The sequence below is a fragment of the Mus pahari genome, chromosome 10 (assembly GCF_900095145.1).
Source record: "Mus pahari chromosome 10, PAHARI_EIJ_v1.1, whole genome shotgun sequence".
NCBI lineage: Eukaryota > Metazoa > Chordata > Mammalia > Rodentia > Muridae > Mus > Mus pahari.
Window position 1 is genome coordinate 59,125,096 of NC_034599.1, and position 20,798 is coordinate 59,145,893.

Sequence of the window (20,798 nt, forward strand, 5' to 3'; positions counted from 1 at the left end):
AAAAAAAAAAAAGAATAAAAAAGGACAAGAACCTTCTCCATAACCTTTAAACATGCAGAAGTTGGTTCTAGGATCCAAGTTCTAAATGGCACCATGACTGATGCCTGCAACAGTATAGATGGCCCTGGTTTACTAACTTCCAAGGTATGTGTGTTAGGGTGAGAGGTGATCGGCACGGACTCCTTAGGTAGAGGAGGGGGCATCCATTCAGACCAGGCACCATTCTGAAAGTCAGTCTATGTCTAGAGGTCAAAGGAAATGGGAACAGGAGACATCAGCGACTGCGGCAGGCTGAAAGCACAAGAGATGTCAGTCTGTAGACTCCCCTGACTCTGACCTGCCAGCCTCACGGGGTAAAGCAGGGACGAGCACTTGCAGAATGCATACTCTGAACTGGAGGGCATACTGACAGACTGATGTTTGTCATTCTAACCTGCACAGCAACAAAACAGATAAAATCATGACCACCTTGCAAATGAGAAAACTGGGAATCAGAGAGATGAGGAAGTCTACTCAAGGTCACAATTAAATAGTGCACTGTCTAGTTTTATGTCAGGTTGACACAAGCTAGAGTCATTTTAGAAGAAGGAAACTTAATTAAGAAAATACCTCCACCAGACTGGCCTGTGGGCAAGCCTGTAGTACATTTCCTTGAATGATGAATGTGGGAGGAACCAGATTATTGTGGGTGGTGCTACCTCTTGGCTGGTGGTCCTAGGTGCTATAAGAAAGCAGGCTGAAGAAGCCATGAGGAGCAAACCAGTAAGTAGCATTCATCCATGGACTCTGCATTAGTTCCTCCCCTGACTTCTCTCAATAATGGAGTGTGTCCTGAGAGTTAAAAGTTGAAATAAACTCTTTTCTCACCTAGTTGCTTTTGGTAGCATTTATCACATTTTTCATAGCAACAGAAGCCTTACTAAACAAATGGTTTTAAGTAACACAGACTTACTGAGTGCCTGCTCTGTACCAGGGTGTCAGGAATAATGCAAACTTTCAAGACAGTGGTGGAGCTGGGACACAGCTTAGGAGTAAAGCATTTACCTACTATGCACAAGATCCTGAATTCGAGAAAAGACAACAGGAACACAACTGGTGGCAAACATGACAATATCCTTATTTATATTTATGAGAGGAAAAAGATATAAATAAACAACTGATTCACAACATTCCTATGCCATTCTATCACCTACAAAGCTGGCAATCCTAAGCCTAAAGAATAGAAAAAGCCCAGTCCCTCCTCTCTATGCAGTGACGTCAGCCAAGTACAGACTAAACAGGCTTACTAACTGCATGCAGTTACAGTTAAGAAGTAGCAGCAAGGGGCTGGTGAGATGGCTCAGTGGGTAAGAGCACCAGACTGCTCTTCCAAAGGTCCAGAGTTCAAATCCCAGCAACCACATGGTGGCTCACAACCATCCATAACAAGATCTGATGCCCTCTTCTGGAGTGTCTGAAGTCAGCTACAGTGTACTTACATATAGTAAATAAATAAATCTTTAAAAAAAAAAGAAGTAGCAGCAAGGGGCTGGAGAGATGGCTCTGTGGTCAGTGCTTAGTGAGTTAGGGTGCTTGCTTCAAAACCTCACAACATGAGTTTGATTCCTAGGGCCAAATGATAGAAGGAAAAAAAAACATCTCCCACAAGTAAACCTCCATGTGGAGTACACACACACACACACACACACACACACACACACACACACTCACACTCACTAAATAAATGTAGTGTCTTTTTAAAGGAGACTATGAAAATGTAATAAAATATTAATTTGTTTAGGATGACACTTGATAGACTATATATATTCCCAACAAGCATGAGCATTTTTTTTAAAGATTTATTTTATTTATTTTATGTGAATACCCCATTGTTTTTCTTCAGACACACCAGAAGAGTGAATCGGATCCCATTACAGATGGTTGTGAGCCACCATGTGGTTGCTGGGAATTGAACTCAGGACCTTTGGAAGAGCAGTCGGTGCTCTTAATCACTGAGCCCTCTCTCCAGCCCCAAGCATGAGCATTTTTATGCTGTTGCTATGATCACTATCACTGGGAAGAAAAGGAAGGGCCTGCAGACTAGCTCCCACACATGTAATTCGCCCATAAACAGCCATTCACCGACTTGCTCTTACCTTTCACTAGTGTGGGGGGGGGGGGNGGGTTCTCTCTTCAGCTACCCCCACCCCAAATCCCAAGGCTGCCCTTAAAGTATATCATAAACCTTCCAAAGGCAGAGACATAGAGTGGACTTAAACTGTATTAGCCAGATTTGAACTACATCAAAATCTTTTTTTTTTTTTTTGTTTTTTCGAGACAGGGTTTCTCTGTATAGCCCTGGCTGTCCTGGAACTCACTTGGTAGACCAGGCTGGCCTCGAACTCAGAAATCCGCCTGCCTCTGCCTCCCGAGTGCTGGGATTAAAGGCCTGCGCCACCAGGCCCGGCTCTACATCAAAATCTTATGGCCATCAAACTAGGAAATATACTGGAGAAAAGCCCACTGAGAATTCCTGGCATCTAACACCTCTTCTTGAAGAGAAGCACGGCTGTCATCCTGTGACTATACCAGACTCCAGTCAGGCCCCCCACCCCAGGTCTCCCAGGCCTCTGGGGTGTGGAATGGGGAGACAGGGAAGAGCTGGTCACCATCCAAACCAATGATGATGCCAGAGCCAGCCTGTTCCCAAGCCACTACAAAGGCTGTCAGGCAGCTCACCATGTGCTCCATGCAGATGCTGATCTCACCGTCGCTGTAGAAGGCCCCGTAGAAGCCCACGATGTAGGGCGAGTTGCACTCATGCAGCACCTGCAGCTCCCGGATGATCTGGTTCCGGATTGCAGGTTTGATCTCCAGGTGGATCAGCTGAAGGGGAGACGGGAGGGGAAAGCTTTTAAGAAGTGGAGTAAAGGAGAAAGTCTTTCTTTAAGATTTAAGTCCCTAAAGGTAAGAAGAGAAACAGCTTTTTGGTTTTGCTTTTTTTTTTTTTTTAAAGATTTTTATTTATTTATTATATGTAAGTACACTGTGTCTGATTTCAGAAACTCCAGAAGAGGGCATCAGATCTTGTTACGGATGGTTGTGACCCACCATATGGTTGCTGGGATTTGAACTCGGGACCTTTGGAAGAGCAGTTGGTGCTCTTACCCGCTGAGCCATCTCACCAGCCCTTGGTTTTGCTTTTTAAGGTGCTGATGACTGAACACAGAAACTTGCAAGTACTCTACCACCAAGCTACATTCCAGCTCTCTATTCTTTTGAAAAAGGAACTCACCATAGTGCCCAGGTTAGCTCACTTTGTAGCTCAGTCAGGGAACTCACAATCTTACTGCATCATTCTTTCAAACACTTACTACAGCCATGAACCCCTATACTTGGAAAAAATAAATTTTAAAAATTATTATTATTAATTACCTTTGTATGGGTGTGTAAAGTATATGTATGTGTGTGTAAGCACGTGTGTAAATATAGGTCCTCTCATGTAATGGTGCACATGTGGAGGTCAGGTGACAATCTCAGGTGTCTATCCTCACCTTCACCTTCTACAAGGTCTCTTTGTTTTAATTTTATTTGTTGTTTCATATGTAAGTGTATATGTGTATGCTTGAGTATATGTATGTGCACCATGTGTATGCAGGGTCCCCTAGAACTGCAGTTACAGATGGTTTTAAGAAACCATGTAGATGCTATAACCAACCCAGATCCTCTGCAAGAGCAATAACTGCTTTTAACCTCTGACCCTTCTCTCCAGGCCCTGGACTCTGTTTTCCTGTGGCATACACCAGGCTACTTGAGCCACAAGTCCCATGACACTATGGAAACACTGGGGTCTCAGATACTCATACTACAAATCAAGCTATTATGTAGGTCTGGTGATCTACATTCGAGCACTCACACTAGTACAGCATAGATCTGGTGACCTACATTCAGTACTCACACTAGTACAGATACTTACATACTTTCACCCACTAAAGCCATCTTCCACGCCCCAAACAGGCCATTTTTAAAGCCAAGTTTCTAGAGATGAGGGAAATTCAGCCTTCTGGACAAAGTTCAGTAGGGCTGTGGTGTATAAAGGCATGCAGAATTGATGCAGGGTAACCCTAATCACCCCATGGGTTCTTCCTTGACTTCAGGAACCTGTTAGGATTGATTTAGCCAAAATGTCAACTGTTGCCTAATGTGTTTCAATACTGCCCCTTGTTTTAACCAGGAGACAAGTGACAGACACATTTAATGTTATTTAATAAGGTCACGCCATAGACAATAAGTATGGCATATGACAATTGATGAGTTGTAACAGCTGACAGGAAATAAACAAGAGGTAAGTCCCCAAAATGGATGCCACTGGGAAAGCTAGAAAGTACAGCACAATACAAACATGGAGAGAAGAAAGAACCCGGTGAGCTGAAAAACATGGAAGAATGTAGTCTCTCCATACAGGGCAGCTGTGTTATAACAGACAATCAACGGTGAACAGGAAAGGGATTGGGTAAAGTCTGAAGCCATGAAACTCAGCTTTGGCCTGAGCATCAATCACTAGAACTGAGTGTAAAAAAGGAGCTCCATTGTGCACTTGACAAATGTATGTGGTGTCCTTCCTATAGCACAGTAAGCAGAAGGGTCACCACTGTTATTCCCCAGGTTAGGGATGCTGAATATCACACTAGCAGAACTTAGTATTTATTTCCTACAGTCTGACAGACAGCAAGTTTTCAATCTAACTGCACAAAAAAGTACTTAGAAAAAACTCCCTTTCTTTCGCCCATTCAGATTCCTAATTGATAATTAGCTGTTTACCCAGATAAACTCACCTTTCTAGCCATAACCAGGCCAGATGGCTTGTGGGAGACCTTGAAGACCACTCCACCATTGCCAGCTCCCAGTTCGCTGATCTTCTCAAAGTCATCATCCTTCAGTTCTCCCACCTTCTGCTTCTGCGTCAGAAAGGCCTCAAGGCGCTTCCGCTGCTGCTCATCAAGCTCCAGCTCCTCCAGCTTCTTCTGCAAGGCCTCTAGGTTGGTTCTGCCCAAAGGAGGACCAGGTCAGCACAGAGCAGCAGAACAGAGATGCTCTGCCCTGCAGCCATGCTCTCTGGGACCAAGCCCACAGGAGACCCAAGGAAGGTATTGCCTGAAAGAGTTCTACTCACCAGCGCTCTGCTTATTTCAGTCATCCCTAGGGTCTCACCAGCAACCCTGCTTTATCTCACAATGCAGCACTGAAAAATGAGGGCCCTGGATTTCTCTCAATATATTAAAGGTCTACAAGAGGAACCAAGGAATCTAGTAAGAGTGAAAACAAGTCACCTAAGAGATGGCTCTGACATTAAAAGCACTTGCTGCTGCTCTTACAGAGAACATGGGTGTTCCCTACACCCATGTCAGGCTGCTTACAACCACCTGTAACTCCAGCTCCAAAGGACCCAATGCCTTTGGAGTTGTACTCATGTACACACACTCAAACTCAAACACACAGAAATACACGTAATTTTTGAAATCCTCACTAGAGACAGGTGTGGTGACTACCTATACTCTCAGCACTCAGGAAGCTGAGGCAGGAGGACTGTGAGCTTTAGGCTGGCTTAGGTTACATAATAAGCCCTATCTCAGAAAGAAAGCAATGAATTTTAATTAAATTTACACAATACACAAAATAAAATTCACTAAACCTTCTCAACTCTAACCAAACCCACTTTTTTGTTGTTATTGTTGTTGTTTTTCGAGACAGGGTTTCTCTGTGTAGCCTTGGCTGTCCTTGAACTAAGAAATCCACCTGCCTCTGCCTCCCAAGTGCTGGGATTAAAGATGTGCGCCACCACACTCAGCCAAACCCACTTTTAATTGAAACAGAGCAGTGGAAACCTTCTGTTCTAGTATATGGTCTAGGAAGCAGGGCAATCAAAAAAATTCGATCACGATTCATAAAAGATACACCTAAGTTTGTTACTTTTGTATAGTACACATCTATACTCCTTTACTTGTTCTTCCGTGTGTATGTCTGTATGAGTACAGGACATCTATGGAGGAGATCAGAAGACAAGCTCAGGTGTTGGCTCTTACTTTCTACCTTGTTTTAGGCAGAGTCACTCTCCAGCTGCCCAGGACAGACTAGCTCGCCCACAAGCTTCCAAAGAGCCTCCTGCTTCCCCTCCTCACCCCACTGCAGAAGCTCTGGGATCACAGACATGTACTAATGAATCCAGCTTTATGTGGGTTCTTGGGGACCCAAGTTCAGTCCTCAAGTTTATATGGTAAATACTGTTCCCCACTGAGCTATTTACTGGGCCCCAACTCATTCTTTAATGCAAAGTAAGGCCCCCTGAGTAAGGCTCCATTTCCAGATCTTTACAACAAACAAAACAAAACAAAAAACCAGGGTCTCTCTTTGTTGCCTTGGCTATCCTGGAATTTGCTATGTAGACCAGGCTAGCCATGAACTCAGAGAGCTGAGATTAAAGGTCTTATATGAACAAAGAATGCTGAATATCATGTATGATTTCCAAGTCCTAATTCCTCAAGATAAAATGAAAATGTAGACACATGTCTAGTCTACAAATTCAAAACTTCCTCATTCCCCCAGTCTTACTGCTCCTCTAATGTGACATCAGCGTGGCCTTACTACTTCATCAGCTTTTACCCAGCCTTTAAAGAAAGACAGATAGGAAAGCACTTCACTTGAGGGGCATTTCATCTGATTTACATCAGGTCCATTTGATGTAAACAACTGAGCTACCAAGCCAAAAGCTGCAAAAATGGGCTTGGGAACCAGCTATCTCACAGAAATCAAGTGAGCATGGCAGGAAGCAGTCACCAGCTGAACATATGGAATGCCACAGACATCACAGTGCTTCATACAGAAACTGAAGAAGGTTCAGTGAAGCCTGTTGCTTAATCTTATGAATTGGTAAAGAGAGCATCCACTGTGTTTCATCTGATTTCACTCTCCAGTCTAAACAAGTGACAAAACAGGACTTGTTACACATCAGAGTGCTGGTGTCTCCAGATATGCCAGTCAAGGAAGAAGCATAATCCTTTATTCTTTGGCATCCCCTCCAAAGGCCAAGAAGAAAGAGGCAGAGACCTCATGGCTCCAGAATACAGGCTGGTCCAACACAGGACAGGAAAAGCCACCTCATTGAGTAACTCTGGGGAAAGGATGGTGCCATGGTCTAAACTGCGCACACCCTTCCATAGTCACACACAGATGTGTATGGAACAGGCCTTTCCAAAGGGAATTAAGACTAAAGGAGGTCGAACAGGTTCGATACTAGTCAAGGAGGCTTAGTGGCCCTCTTGCTCCCAGTACACAGTGAAAAACCATGCAAGCACACAAGCTGTTGTCAAACCAGGAAGGGCCTTCCCCAGAACCATACTGTGTTGACAGCCTAATCTTGAACACCCAACCTCAACAAGTATGATAAAATACATTTCTACTTAAACTACCCAACAGCCTTTTGTTAAGGTAGATGAGGAGCCTAAGGCAGCTAGTCAATATTCTTATTCTGCTAAAATATTTAGTTAAGTTTCACATCGCCCTCATCCCTCGGTTATGAGACCCTGGCATATAAAACCGAGTAACAGATTAGGAATGCACATGCCCTCTGGTTTCCTCCCTCTCAAGTCTCTTCACAAAAGGATCCATAGCCACATTTAGAAACACATGTCAAATGCAGACAGATACCTTCCCCCAAACTTAGGTGACATTACACCTGCCTGGAAGTCTTTAGGGAGGCATATAAATTCAGAATCCAAAAGTTGCTGTCAAAAATAAGTAGACCAGGACTAAGGATGTAGCTCAGCTATAGTGATTTTCTAACAAACAAAGCCATGACTATGATCGCCACATAAATTTGGCAGGGTAGAAGATACCATAATCCCAGGATCAGGCAGAAGGATCCTGAGATCCAGGCCAGACTGGACTTCATGTAATACCTTATCTCATAGAACTGAAATCCCCAAGACACACACACACACACACACACACACACACACACACACACACCATGCATGTGGACAGCTGGGAGGAGAATGTCTAAGAGAGAACACGCTCTTTTCCTCGCACTGTGCTATATGCATTACATCTATGAACTGGAACTGATCAAACAGATCACTAGAGCAAACTCAAGAATGGGAGGGAGGAGTAAATGAGCCATGGCCACACAGCTGAGTGAGCAGCAAAGCTAAGACTCAAACCTTAACATCATGCCTACTCCTAAAATTCCATATTTCAAAGGAGACAACTTTGTCTCAGATACAAGTGCATCCCCCCTGCACAACAACCTATCTGACCTTCTTCAACAGAAGAGGAGCAACCGCCTCGCTCTGAATTCATGCCAGTAAAAACTTGCTCCCCAAGGTGAGAAAGGGGATGCTGACTCATCACTTGCCTAGCTCTACAGAAACAAACTACAACTGTGATGACAGATGCCTATAATCCTAGTACTCAGGAGACAGAGGCAAAAGGACTGCCACAAGTCTCAGGCTAGCCTGGGCTACACAGTGACACTCTATCAGAAAAAAAAAAAAAAAAAAGAGGGGCAGAGAGATGGCTCAGTGAGTAAAACACTTGGCACACAGATGGGGGCCTGAGTTCTACTCCCAGAATGGATTTAAAAAGGAGGAGATGGTGGGGTAGGGTGGTACACACCTTTAATCCCAGCATTCGGGAAGCAGAAGCAGGTGGCTCTCTGAGTTCAAGACCAGCCTGGTCTACAGAGTGAGTTCTGGGAGGGGAGCAGAGCAGTCACAAGTTAACCTGGTACTTTCCAGAAGAGACCAGGTCCATGGGTTCCTTCCATCCTTTCCTCTCTCCTTTCTGACTTCCATGTCCAGGGTCTAATCCCTTCTTCACCACCTAAGGAAATGATTTGTGCTTTCCAGAGTCCCAGTCCCACCAGACCCTCGGGATGGGCTGTGTGCTGTGCCGGTCAGGCACATTGGAGGTCCCTGGGGGTGGAGAAGTGAGTCAGTGGTGTTAACTTAATGATCCGCTAACTTGATTAACAAGTGGGACTCTGCACAAAGCACCTTCCTTGTCAGGTTTCAGATCTCTCTTCTATACACTGTAATAGTTTCATGCTTCCCTTCAACAAGGCAAAGTCACACACAAGCTCATGAGAAGTCCCGAAGTGCTAACCCATTCTAAATAACGGTAAAGCAATCCATGCAGGAGCATGGGAGCAGGAGAAGCCAAGGCAGCACCAGCAAGACCCGTGTCTTGCCTTCCTTCCCTTTAAGAATTCTTATAGCACTGTCAACACTTTTAAGTCTTTCCAGAGAATGAAAGGCAAACTAGTAGATCTGAGGTAAAGTGAAGATCCTGGCAGCAACTCGGCTTCTACTGCTCACTGGAAAGACACCAATCAATAAGGTGTTGCTATTCAGGGTCACCTCATCTTGCACAGAGAAGCCAGTCACAAGTCTTGTTTTTCCCTCTCAAGGTGAAATGCTTCAAGCAAAGGAAACAAGAAGAGAGGTCCTTACTGCTGACCCACACCACAAATCCACAAAGCTCAGAGAACAAGAACCTGCCTCTTTTGGAACCATTACTTTTAACTAAAATCAGCAAAAATGACACTGGAAATTTTTGAGCTCCAACAGTCTGTCTCAGTCTCTCTCTCTCTCTTCTCCTCTCTCTCTCTTCTCCCCCCCCCCTCTCTCTCTCTCTCTCTCTCTCCTCTCTCTTACACACACACTCACACACAGCCCTCCTTCTCTCCAGAGAACAGCTGTGATCCACTCAAACTCCCTCAAGTGCAAAAACAGCACAGTGAAATGTGAATTTTGCACCATGGGTGTCTAACAGTAAACACAAGTTCGAGAAGATACAAGAAGATTATGGGCTTGAAATGGCAATGCACAGAAAAACAAGGGTTGTCACTTGGAGTGGGGAAACATCAGAAGCACAATGAAAGAATGATCCTCTGGGTAGGATGGCTGGCTCTTGCCTCTCCCTCCAGGACCTGCTAAGCCTAATTATAATTACACTGACACACTGGGGGGTCTTGTGGTTTAACAGTTTAAATTAAGCAGTGAAAGAGAGACCTTAAGGACATCAAATGGATTCAATCCTCATTTTACAGAATAGGAAACTGAGGATGAGAGAGGACAAGGTGGTAAGGTCTCCTGGCTCCCAGGACTACTCTTCTTTTCAAAGCCCCCACCCACCCAAAACAGGATCTCACTTGTAACCCTAGCTGTCCTGGAACTAGTGGAACTCACTATATAGACCAGGCTGTACTGAAACTCATCCCAAGTGCTGGGGTTAAAGGCATGTACCACTGCAGCCAGCTTATTTTAAGTATTTTTTGAGACAGAATCTCAGGTAGCTCAGGTTGGCCCTGAATTCATTATGTGGTAGCCAAGGCTGGACTTGCATTCCTAATCTTCCTACCTATACCTCTCTAGTGTTGGGGTTACAGACAAGCATGACCATGTCAGACACACAACTTCAAGATCTCTCACTTCGCTCTACAGCTACTAAACTTAGAAGCTGGTCTAAGGATTATAGGACGTGGAGTTATGCACTGCCTAGACAACAGAACTGTGTGTCCTCAAGCTTCCAGACACAAACCACAGGTGCATGCCAGCACAGCCAGTTTGATAGGTGGCAGGCTCTGACTTGCTAAGAGAGTACACTAAAGAGAGAGCAGAAGAGTGGTGGTGGCGCACACCTTTAATCCCAGCACTTGGGAGGCAGAGGCAGGCGGATTACTGAGTTCTAGGCCAGCCTGGTCTACAAGGTGAGTTCCAGGACAACCAGGGCTACACAGAGAAACCTTGTCTTGAAACAAAACAAAACAACACTGGAGAGGTGGCTCACCAGTTATAAACACTCTTTGTTCTTACAGAGGACTGGAGTTTGTCTCACAGCCATCTGTAAGTCCTTTTCTGACTTTTTATGCCTGCCCCAAAGAGTTTTTTAAATTTAAGTATTTTATTTTGTATGTATGAATGTTTTTGCCTGGATATATGCATGTGCACTATATACATGCCTAGTGCCCAAAGGTTTCCCCTAATGCTCCCAGAAGGCCTAGGTCAGAGATGGTTTTTTATAACCAAGATCTTCTAGTCTTGTAGAGATTAGAGATTTGTACTGAACTAAGGAACTGGACTAAGAAGATAAACAGATACGGAAAAGAATGGGAGGCCAGGTGTGGTGCCTTACACTATAATCCTAGGAGGCAAAGGTCAATGACTCTCAAGAATTCCAGGCTAGCCTAGGCTACAGAGTACAACCCTGTCTCAGGGAGAAAAAAGGGAGGAAAAAGAAATGGAAAGGGGACTTACTAGTATAAGCTATCCTGCAGACAATGACAACAAATAGAATTAAGATAATCAGCTGGGAAAGGTGTCTTTATCCTAATACTCAGCATACAGCTCTGTGAATTTAAGGTCAGCTAGTCTACAAAGCAAGCCAACCAGGGGTACAAAGTGAGACCTTGTTTATAAAAGAAAAACTTGTGGAGATTAATATATGTTTATACACACACACACACACACACACACATGAAAGAGTAAATGTTAGAAAAATATTGCTTAAAAGAAAAAATGTCCGTCAAGTATTGCTGGTGCACACCTTTAGTCCCAGCACTTGGCAGACAGAGGTAGGTGAATCTCTGTGAGTTCAACATCAGCCTAGACTATAGCATTATTCAAGGATAGCCAGGGCTATACAAAGAAACCCTATCCTGAAAAACCTAAGAAAAAGAAAAGAAAAATGTCAGTTAGAACAAATGTTTATCTTCCTTTGCAATCAGGTAGCTTCTAAATCAATAAACAAAACCTTACCTGGACATGGTGGCGCACGCCTTTAATTCCAGCACTTGGGAGGCAGAGGCTGGCGGATTTCTGAGTTCGAGGCCAGCCTGGTCTACAAAGTGAGTTCCAGGACAGCCAGGGCTACACAGAGAAACCCTGTCTCGAAAAANNAAAAAAAAAAAAAAAAAAAGTAGAATTTAGATGCGCAGATGGGTGTCTCAAATACTAGAGCATGGTATACATGTTAATTTACTTGAGACCAGGAACCATTACGGACCTCTTCCATGGTAGGGGTCTGGAACATCAAAACTTTGATTCTTCCTTCAAACCATGATGAAGAAAGAGTTCCTATCTTTCAGACAAAACGTCCCTGGCTCATCCCTGATACCAGGTATTTTCCTATTAGTGACTTATTCCCAGAGATAAAGGGATAAAGGTTCTGTAAGCTGTGAGGAGGAACTCCCAGGCTGACATACTCTGAGGGGTGTGGGGAAGAGGAAGAGCATGGCTCACTGAGAGAAACAGAAGCAGTAGTGGAGGCCATACAGGATAGAAGGGTGGTTGGGAGGGCCCAGGATGGTAAAAGCAAAAAGAGCCTAACTGCAGCCCAGACAGAAGCCCGGATGAACACATCCTCTTCCTCAGGGTTAGGGTTACAGACGGTATGTGCAGCCATGTTGGTGCTGGGAATCAAGCTGCCAGTGCACTACAACTGCTGAGCCATCTGTCCAGCCCCCAGTTTTGGGTTTGTTTGTTTGTTTGTTTGTTTGGGGGAGGGATGTCAGGGGAAGGATGGGAAGGCTTTTCTATGTAGCCATTCTCTCAACCTAAAGCACACATAGAAAGAGTCACAAGTCTCACCGCGAAGGACAAATCCCCTCTGACAAACAGTCTCAACCAGCTCACTCACTATTAGGACCAGCAGTCCAAATGTGATTGCTTAGATACTGAACTTCTTCAACTACGGGTGGAAAACCATGTCAGGCCTCCAAGTTAACAGCAGCCAGCCTAACAGAGTAAAACCTACCTGGAAGAAGTAACATTTGGGACCCAGAAACTTAGTTATTAAAATCAAACTAGCAAGCTGGATATGGTAGCATATGCCTTTAACCTCAGCACTTGGGAGGCAGAAGCAGACAATCTCTGAATGTGAGGTCAACCTGGTCTAAACGGTGACTTCCAAGACAGCCAGAGTTATGTGGAGAGACCCTGTCTCAACTGCCCTCTCCCAAACAAAGGAAAAAAAAAAAAATCAAACTAGCAAAGAAAACCAAAAACAAACAAGCCTCAGTTTAGCTGAGTTCCAGTATAGCTCAGAGGTGAAATGAAAACTTAAAGGTTCTTTGGAAAGTCGGCTGCACAGTGCTTTGCTGGGGCAAACACATGAAAGAACATTTAGCTGAAGTGGACACAGGTGAAGGAACTTTCTCTGAAGCAAACACAGGAGAGAGCATGTTCTGATAAAGCAAGGACGAGAAAGGACACATGATAAAAGATTCTTTGTTAACAACACACATGTACGGGTCTGCCTTACATTGCATAGTTGAACTGCATTAGCTGGGACTCTATAGAGAGAAACGCACCAAAAAACTCCTGGTGGTATGTCATGGCTTTTTTGCAGCTTCTGAGGACTTGGGCTGGTTGGCAGAGTTTTGTCTTGCTAAGGCAAGACCCGTGGAGGACACATGACATTTGGAGAGTATAAAAAGGACAGTGATGGAGGCTGAGCTAGGTCTGCTAATAAAGCTAGCCATGCAAGGCTTGTGGGTCTCTCGTCTTCGCTGATCTTCACTTCCCTGGAGAGAGGCACAGTAACTTCTCCTGGTGTTCCTGTTGGTCCCTCCTGCTGACTAGAACATGGGCTGAGGCCTGGCTATCTTTGCTAGGTCATGGCACTGCTGCTGATTCGTGTTTGCTATCCCGACTCTACCCAACTGGACTGCTGGTGTATCTGTGAAGTGTCTGCAAGTGGATTGAGCTGCCACTACCTGCTAACCTGTGAACAGAACTGCTGATTTCAGGACAACACAGACAAGAGTTGCTCCAAAGAACCTTTCTGAACAGGTCCACTTCCCCCATATCCCTTCTTTTCCACTACTTCTGGTGGGTTACAAGGAAGGTTGAAGCATTTAAGAACCATAATTAAAAATAGGCATTTGAAAAAATTAAAGTTACAGGATCTATCAACACAGAAAGGATCTTGAACTCTTTGATCATCTGGCATCCACCTACCAAGTGTTGGAACTAGAGATGTGTACCATACCTGACTATAGTGTATTTTATATACATGGGGTTATAATATATACTTTATTCTTCAATAACAAACCTTTTTATTTCGGGGGGGGGGGTTCTATTTTTTTGTTTGAATTTTACTTCTTTTGTTTGTGATACAATCTCACTCTATAACCTAGGCTGGCTTAAAAGTTACTATGTAGTCCATGCTAGCCTCAAACTCATGGCAATCCTTCTGCCTCAGCCTCCAGAGTGCTGGTATAAAAGCAAATTCTGAAGTAAGAAAATAAAGTGAATTTTGTATTGGGAGCCAGGTACAGTACAGGTAGCAGCATAGAATTACAGAGCAGAGACATCAGGCACAGAGAAACCCTCTCTCAAAAAAACAAAAAAGCAGGCTAGCGACACTGACTGCTCTTCTGAAGATCCTGAGTTCAAATCCCAGCAGCCACATGGTGGCTGTAATTACCACCCGTAATGAGATCTGACACCCTCTTCTGGTGTGTCAGAAGACAGTTACAGTGTCCTTAGGTATAACAATAAATCTTTGGGCTGGAGCGAACAGAGATCCTAAAATTCAATTTCCAACAACCACATGAAGGCTCAGAATCATCTGTACAGCTACAGTGTACTCACATACATAAACTAACTATTTTTTAAAAAGAAAGAAAAACAAAGAGCAAGCAAACAAACAAAAAAGAGCAATAGGGAGGTGAGAATGCAAGACGGAACAGTCCACTACACATTAGTTGTGCGAAGAATGGGCAACTCTCAATTCAGCACAACTTGCATTCTCGGGGCCGTGGCTATTTTGGGTCTGCCTAGCTTCAGAAGAACCACATCTAGCGCAGAGGTGAGAAGGAAGACCTGTCCTCGCAATCTTCCTCTCGCCTCTCCCACTTCCTTTTCTTCCTAGGAGCAGGGCTCTCGTTCACCCACTGGTTTGCCACATCCTGCCTGTCTGCTACTTCCTGGGAGACGCCTGGCTATTCTGAGAGGAGTGTTAACTCTTTTCAGGCCTTATAAATTTTGAACTGCCACGTGGTGGCGCATGCCTTTAATCCCAGCACTCGGGAGGCAGAGGCAGGCGGATTTCTGAGTTCGAGGCCAGCCTGGTCTACAAAGTGAGTTCCAGGACAGCAGGGACTACACAGAGAAACCCTGTCTCGAAAAAAANNAAAAAAAAAAAAAAAAAAAAGAGAGAGAGAGAGAAAAATGATGAATAGGAAAGAAAACCAGTCCAAGCAACACAATTATTTAGGGTAGTGTTGTTTTGTTTTTGAGACAGGGCTGTAAACCAGGCTGGCCTAGAACTCTCAACCCATCGGCCTCAACTTCCTGACTGCTGAGATAATAAGAGTAAGTCCCACCAAGTCTGGTAAAGAAAAAGTTTGATTTTGTTATTATTGTTGTTTTGGTTAGTTTTTTTTTTTTTTTTCCTTTTTGGGTGGAGGGGAAGTGGGGGGGATATTGTTCATTTTTTTGGTTTTCGAGACAGGGTTTCTCAGTGTAGCCCTGACTGTCCTAGAACTGCCTCTGTAGACCAGATTAGCCTCCAACTCAGAGGCTCCCTCTGCTTCCTGAGTGCTGCGATTGGATTAAAGGCTTGAGCCTCCACCACCTGGTTTAAAAGAAAGTTTTTTAAATCATAAATCAAGAAATCTAGATCTAAATCTAGGCTGGGGCCTCTAGCACGAACAAAAATTTACCTTTATTCATTTTTTAATTAAGTAGATCATAGAGCTTTCTCTTTCTTAAGACAGAAGTGAAGGGCAGGCAGTGAGCCCCAAAAGAAATAGGAGCCCTGCTCTCAGAGAAACCAGGAGCCCTGGGTCTCCTTGCAATCTTCACTAAATCCCACTCCCAAGTAAACTGCCCAGTCTCTCTGGCCTCAATCTCTTCAAGTCCACACACAGGGAGGGAGCTAAACCGTCATGAGTGTTCCCACCCCTAACATTTTAAAGCAGACATCTATACTCAGTGGAGAAGAAATTAAAGGTGTTAATGAAAAAAAGATGATTCATTTAATTCTGGACCCAGAATCTGCCTGGCTCAGAGAGTTAACCTTATCAGTCTCAGTTTATTAAGGGGTAGGAGGCTTGGTGGGTAGAACTACAGCCACCTACATAAAATTAAGCTGATACTAAATGAATGTTGCTGAGGTGTGATCTATGCAGAGTGTTAAGCAACTTACTAGCAGCATGAAATCACATCACCAAAACTGTGTTGTTGCAAAACCTTAACTTTCCCTCAGCTGTGATTTGAAGAGAGGGTGCAGAGCTGAGAATACTTTGTCTATGACCATCTGTCCTATCCTAGTCTCCAGAGAGGCATGAGGGGGAGTGTGAAAAGCCACCAGGTGCTGTGTAAATTCAGCCACCAATGTCACATACCCATCATGAGCCCAGCATTTACAGGTTGCTAGGGATAAGCAGAAAGCATGGCATTATAAAAGGGCTAGCCAATCCATCCAAGCCTCCCAGGCTTTCCCTGAGCCTCCCTCCATACCAGGCACAGGGCTGAGGGCACAGCATAAAATAGTGTAGATGTAAGCCGGGCGTGGTGGCGCACGCCTTTAATCCCAGCACTCGGGAGGCAGAGGCAGGCGGATTTCTGAGTTTGAGGCCAGCCTGGTCTACAAAGTGAGTTCAGGACAGCCAGGGCTGTACAGAGAAACCCTGTCTCAACCCCCCGCCCCACAAAAAAAAGTGTAGATGTCCAAACCGGTACATACTTGTTATATGTTTTCCCCTCTGGGCTGGGAAGGAGCTGTCTGCTGTAGAGCAGCAAAGAGAACTGCAGGCCCTTTCACTGGCCTGTATGACGTACGTGCACAAGTCCTGTAACAAAAACTGCTTCCCCGGGCTGGAGAGATAGTTCAGTGATTAAGAATACTGACTGCTCTTCCAGTGGTCCTGAGTTCAATTCCCAGCAACCACATGGTGACTCACAACCATCTGTAATGGGGACCAATGCCCCCTTCTGGTGTGTCTGAAGATAGCTACAGTGTAGTCACATACATTAAGTAAGTAAATAAATAAATAATTCAATTAAAAACAAAAAACAAACTTGCTTTCCTGTCCATCAAGTAGAGACAGCACCAGCACGCCATAGGATTCCACAAGGGAATAAACAGACATGACAAGAGCAAGCACACTGAGCCTAACAGCACAAATGCTATATAAGCCAAAATAATCAAGTGCTAAAGTCAAAGTTGAACATCACAGAAGCTAGCAGAGCCGCTCCTTTTGGCCCCCAGTCTACATCCCGATCTTTAGTCCACCTCAAGTCTTGTTTAGTCATCAGCACAACTTCCAAATCAGATCCCAGTTACTTCAGTCCCAAAGGCCCAAGTGTGAAAGGTGTATCCTCACCCTGTGATACTCCTGGCAGGAGATGGGGGTGGGGTGGGGAGGACAGCTAGGTACAAAACCCCTGTCACCTTTTCTCTTCTGTATGTTTGATAACGAAGAGAACAATTTTACTCTGTCGTGTGCCACCATCTCCATGTACTGTCTTCCCAAGGCCCAAAATAACAGCAGCAATCAATGGACTGGAACCTCAACATTTAAGTCTCTCTTCTCTATCCTTCTCTCCTCCCTCCCCTCCCCTGCTCCCTTCTCCCTCTTTTCTCTTTCTCCCGTTATAGGAGGAGGGGTCAGCCCAGGCCGACCTCAATCTCTCAGTTCTTCTGACTCCTGAATACCCACTCTCCTATTTTCTCTATGAGCTGATTTGCTCAGAATTGTTACAGTGAAGGAAACTGACACAAACAATAGGAAATGTGTTTGCACTGGGTGCTAAGAAGACAGGCCTGCCCTAGCTCAGCAGGTAAAGGTGCTTGCTTCGAAGTCTATCCATCTGAGTTCCATCCTTGGACTCCAGATGGTGGCGGGAAAGAACTGCACTCTGATCTATATACACACTGTGGGTTACATGCAACTGTACATACGCACATACATGTACCCACACATGCACAAATAAATAAATATAATTTGTTTTTGTTTTTAAGTTGATGATCTAAATAAAGCCAGTGAGATGGCTCAATGGGTAAAAGCACTTATCATGCAAGTGAATAACCTGTATTCAGTCCTCAGAACCCACAAAAAGGTGTACACAATAGTTTGTATCTGTAATCTCAGCACTACTATGACATCGGAGGCAGAGACAATAAAAAAAAGAAAAAAGAATCTCCCAGAAATTCACTGGTCAGCTAGCCTGCAGTATACAGAATAGATTCCCAAAAACTGTCCTCCGACCTCCAACACAGACTGTGATATGGAAGCCCACATTCACACACATCATACACACAATTTTTTAAAACAATAAAACAAAGAAGAGACTCTTCCAGCCCAGACTTCCCCATGTCCGAGCCAACAGTGTGGTCTGAACTGTGATGAGTGTGCAGAGTAGGTGACCACTGCCCAGACAGGAGTGCAGGAAAGGTCTGTGGTGGATTTAGCCAAGAGATAGCCTAGAGTTTATGATGATATACATGTGACTTTCTATATCTATACTTACTGAGGATATCAAAGAGACTCCCCAGTAAAGACAGTATGAGTAAGGGGCCAGGGAAAGATGTTTAGATGAACTTGATGCTGATCCCCAACATCTGTCTTCTGTCAGAAATGCCAGTGACTGTCCTTCCTCACTGTGCCTCCCCACTGGGGCACACATGCATGCAAAGCCCAGGAAATCCTCCTTACACTGCGGAGAAAAAAGCTGCTTCCGGGTGGTGCTGGCCAGGCAGATGGCCAGCTAGCAGGCCAGGAGTCTATATTAGGATGCACTAGGCGGTTGTTTCCTAGGCACCTTTTGCAGACTCCTGTTTCACTGAAAATAATTCTTTTGCTTCCTGCACATCACAAAATATTCCAAGTATGTCCGGTGTTGTCTCTATCCTGAGTCTGTGTGGATAAAGAACAGCTGAAGAGTTCCAGCATCGGAGGCTCTCAGGAAACTAAGAACTTTCTCTCAGCTCACCTGAGAGAGAGAGAGTGAAGTTCCTGGCCTGGGGTCGAGCCCTGCCCATTACCATCAGTCCTGTTAATCACAGAACACTGTTTACACCACAGAGTCTAGAAATCCTTTCTGCTGGAAAAATGTTTTCACACTCATCTTACAGATGTGGAAACAGACTTAAGGATGTAAAAGCATACGCATAAGACAACATAGACAGTAAGAAGCAGAATCACAATTCAGATTTAAGTTGGCTGGAGCCAAACCTTTCTGTTGTGCAGCACCAGCAGAGGCTGTGCCACTCAGAACACAAGATTCAAAACAGAAATGCTGTGTGCATGCCAACTTCTTCTAACCCTTCTTTCTAGACCCAGATTCTTTCTCTGCCAAACGAAGGACCACAAAAGGACATCTCTAGGGTTCCTTCCAAGAATAAAATTAAATCTACCTACTTGGAACTTGAAAGTATGCTGAGTGGTACCTCATCTGATCTACACCCTAAGAGACAGAGCAATTACCATCACCACCACACCTCAGAGAAGCAGCCTGGGCAAAAGATTGCCCAATGTCGAGCTAACAGTTATACCAGGGAAGGAGCTCAAAGCACACATTTCACACATAGCACCTCCATTCCAAAGCACTAAGGCTTAAGCTAAAGACTTTTAGACCCCTCTGAAAAAAATGGTTACTCTCTGGATTCAGATGGACCACAGAAGAGACAATTCGTTCCTACTCTTTCAGGATGCTGGACTTTGCACTGAACAGTCGGCACCCATAGGAGCACCCACAGGAGCAGCACCACAGGAGCACAGCATTCTCCTGAGGCCACCCTGTAGTTATGGAGCTGGGCCTGCTAACCAAACTTCTCAGTCCAACTCAACCTTCTAGAAATTAGACAGACCAGAACAGTGCTCCTCTGGATCCTCTGCTCCCCATACACACCATCAGCTGTCAAAGCTGGAAGAGATCCCTTCCGACTGTTCCCATCATCACTGAAGTCCTTTCTCTTCCTGGCTTTGCACTCCGGGAGGATATTTTCTGGATACTTTCCATTATTCCAGTGTCTCCACTTTAATCGCTCTGAACATATTCAGGCATGGGGTTTTAACATTTATTTAAGAAGAAACTCAAAACTTTAATTTCTCAGCTTCTAAAGGGCAATTTTCTAAACCCCAAGTCTGTTAATTACACTGGCGTCCTAAAAATATTATCTCAGTACAATGCCTCCTTTCTACTCCCACATGCCCATCCCCCAAACGCACACACATACATTTCAGACTGCCATTTAGACACTGGAGAGTATAATTTAAATGTCTTTAATAGCTTGACTCAAGGGACATTTATACATGATTCTTCAATTTACTTCAGAGCTAAGATCTAAACGAAGCCTTTACTGAATTCAAAGACTAAATAGGCAGATAGATAGATAGCAAATACTAGTAACATAAATCAGATAAGAATTTAAATGCAATTTTCAGGTTTGGTTTGGTTTTTTTTGTGTGTGTGAGTCAGACAGTGTGTCACTATGTAACCTTGGCTGGCCTAGTATGATACTTAGACCAGTCTGGCCTTGAAATTACAGAAACCAACCTGCCTCTGCTTCCCAAGGGCTGAACTTAAAAGCATGTACCACCATACCTAGCCCCATTTTTCAGTTTTCACCTAAATTCCGTTTAGGATCAGACATGCTGACACATGCTATGAGTCCCAGCACTCAGGACAAAGAGACAAGCCAATCAAAGCTTCACAGTAAATTCTGCCTCAATAAAGAAACAAACTCTTGGGCTGGAGAGATGGATCAGTGGTTAAGAGTACCGACTGCTCTTCCAAAGGTCCTGAGTTCAA

General features: G+C 44.4%; 1 protein-coding gene across 1 annotated transcript in view; it reads right to left on the reverse strand.

Moving 5' to 3' along the window:
• The window catches only part of Map2k1 (mitogen-activated protein kinase kinase 1), a 66,531-nt gene that overhangs the window by 28,190 nt on the left and 17,543 nt on the right, over positions 1 to 20,798 (reverse strand). Inside the window, exons 2-3 of the mRNA XM_021206050.2 lie at positions 4,815 to 5,025; positions 2,719 to 2,865 (exon numbers count right to left, since the gene is read on the reverse strand). Of these exons, the coding sequence (XP_021061709.1) occupies positions 2,719 to 2,865; positions 4,815 to 5,025 (358 nt within the window). The remainder of the gene's footprint in view (positions 1 to 2,718; positions 2,866 to 4,814; positions 5,026 to 20,798) is intronic.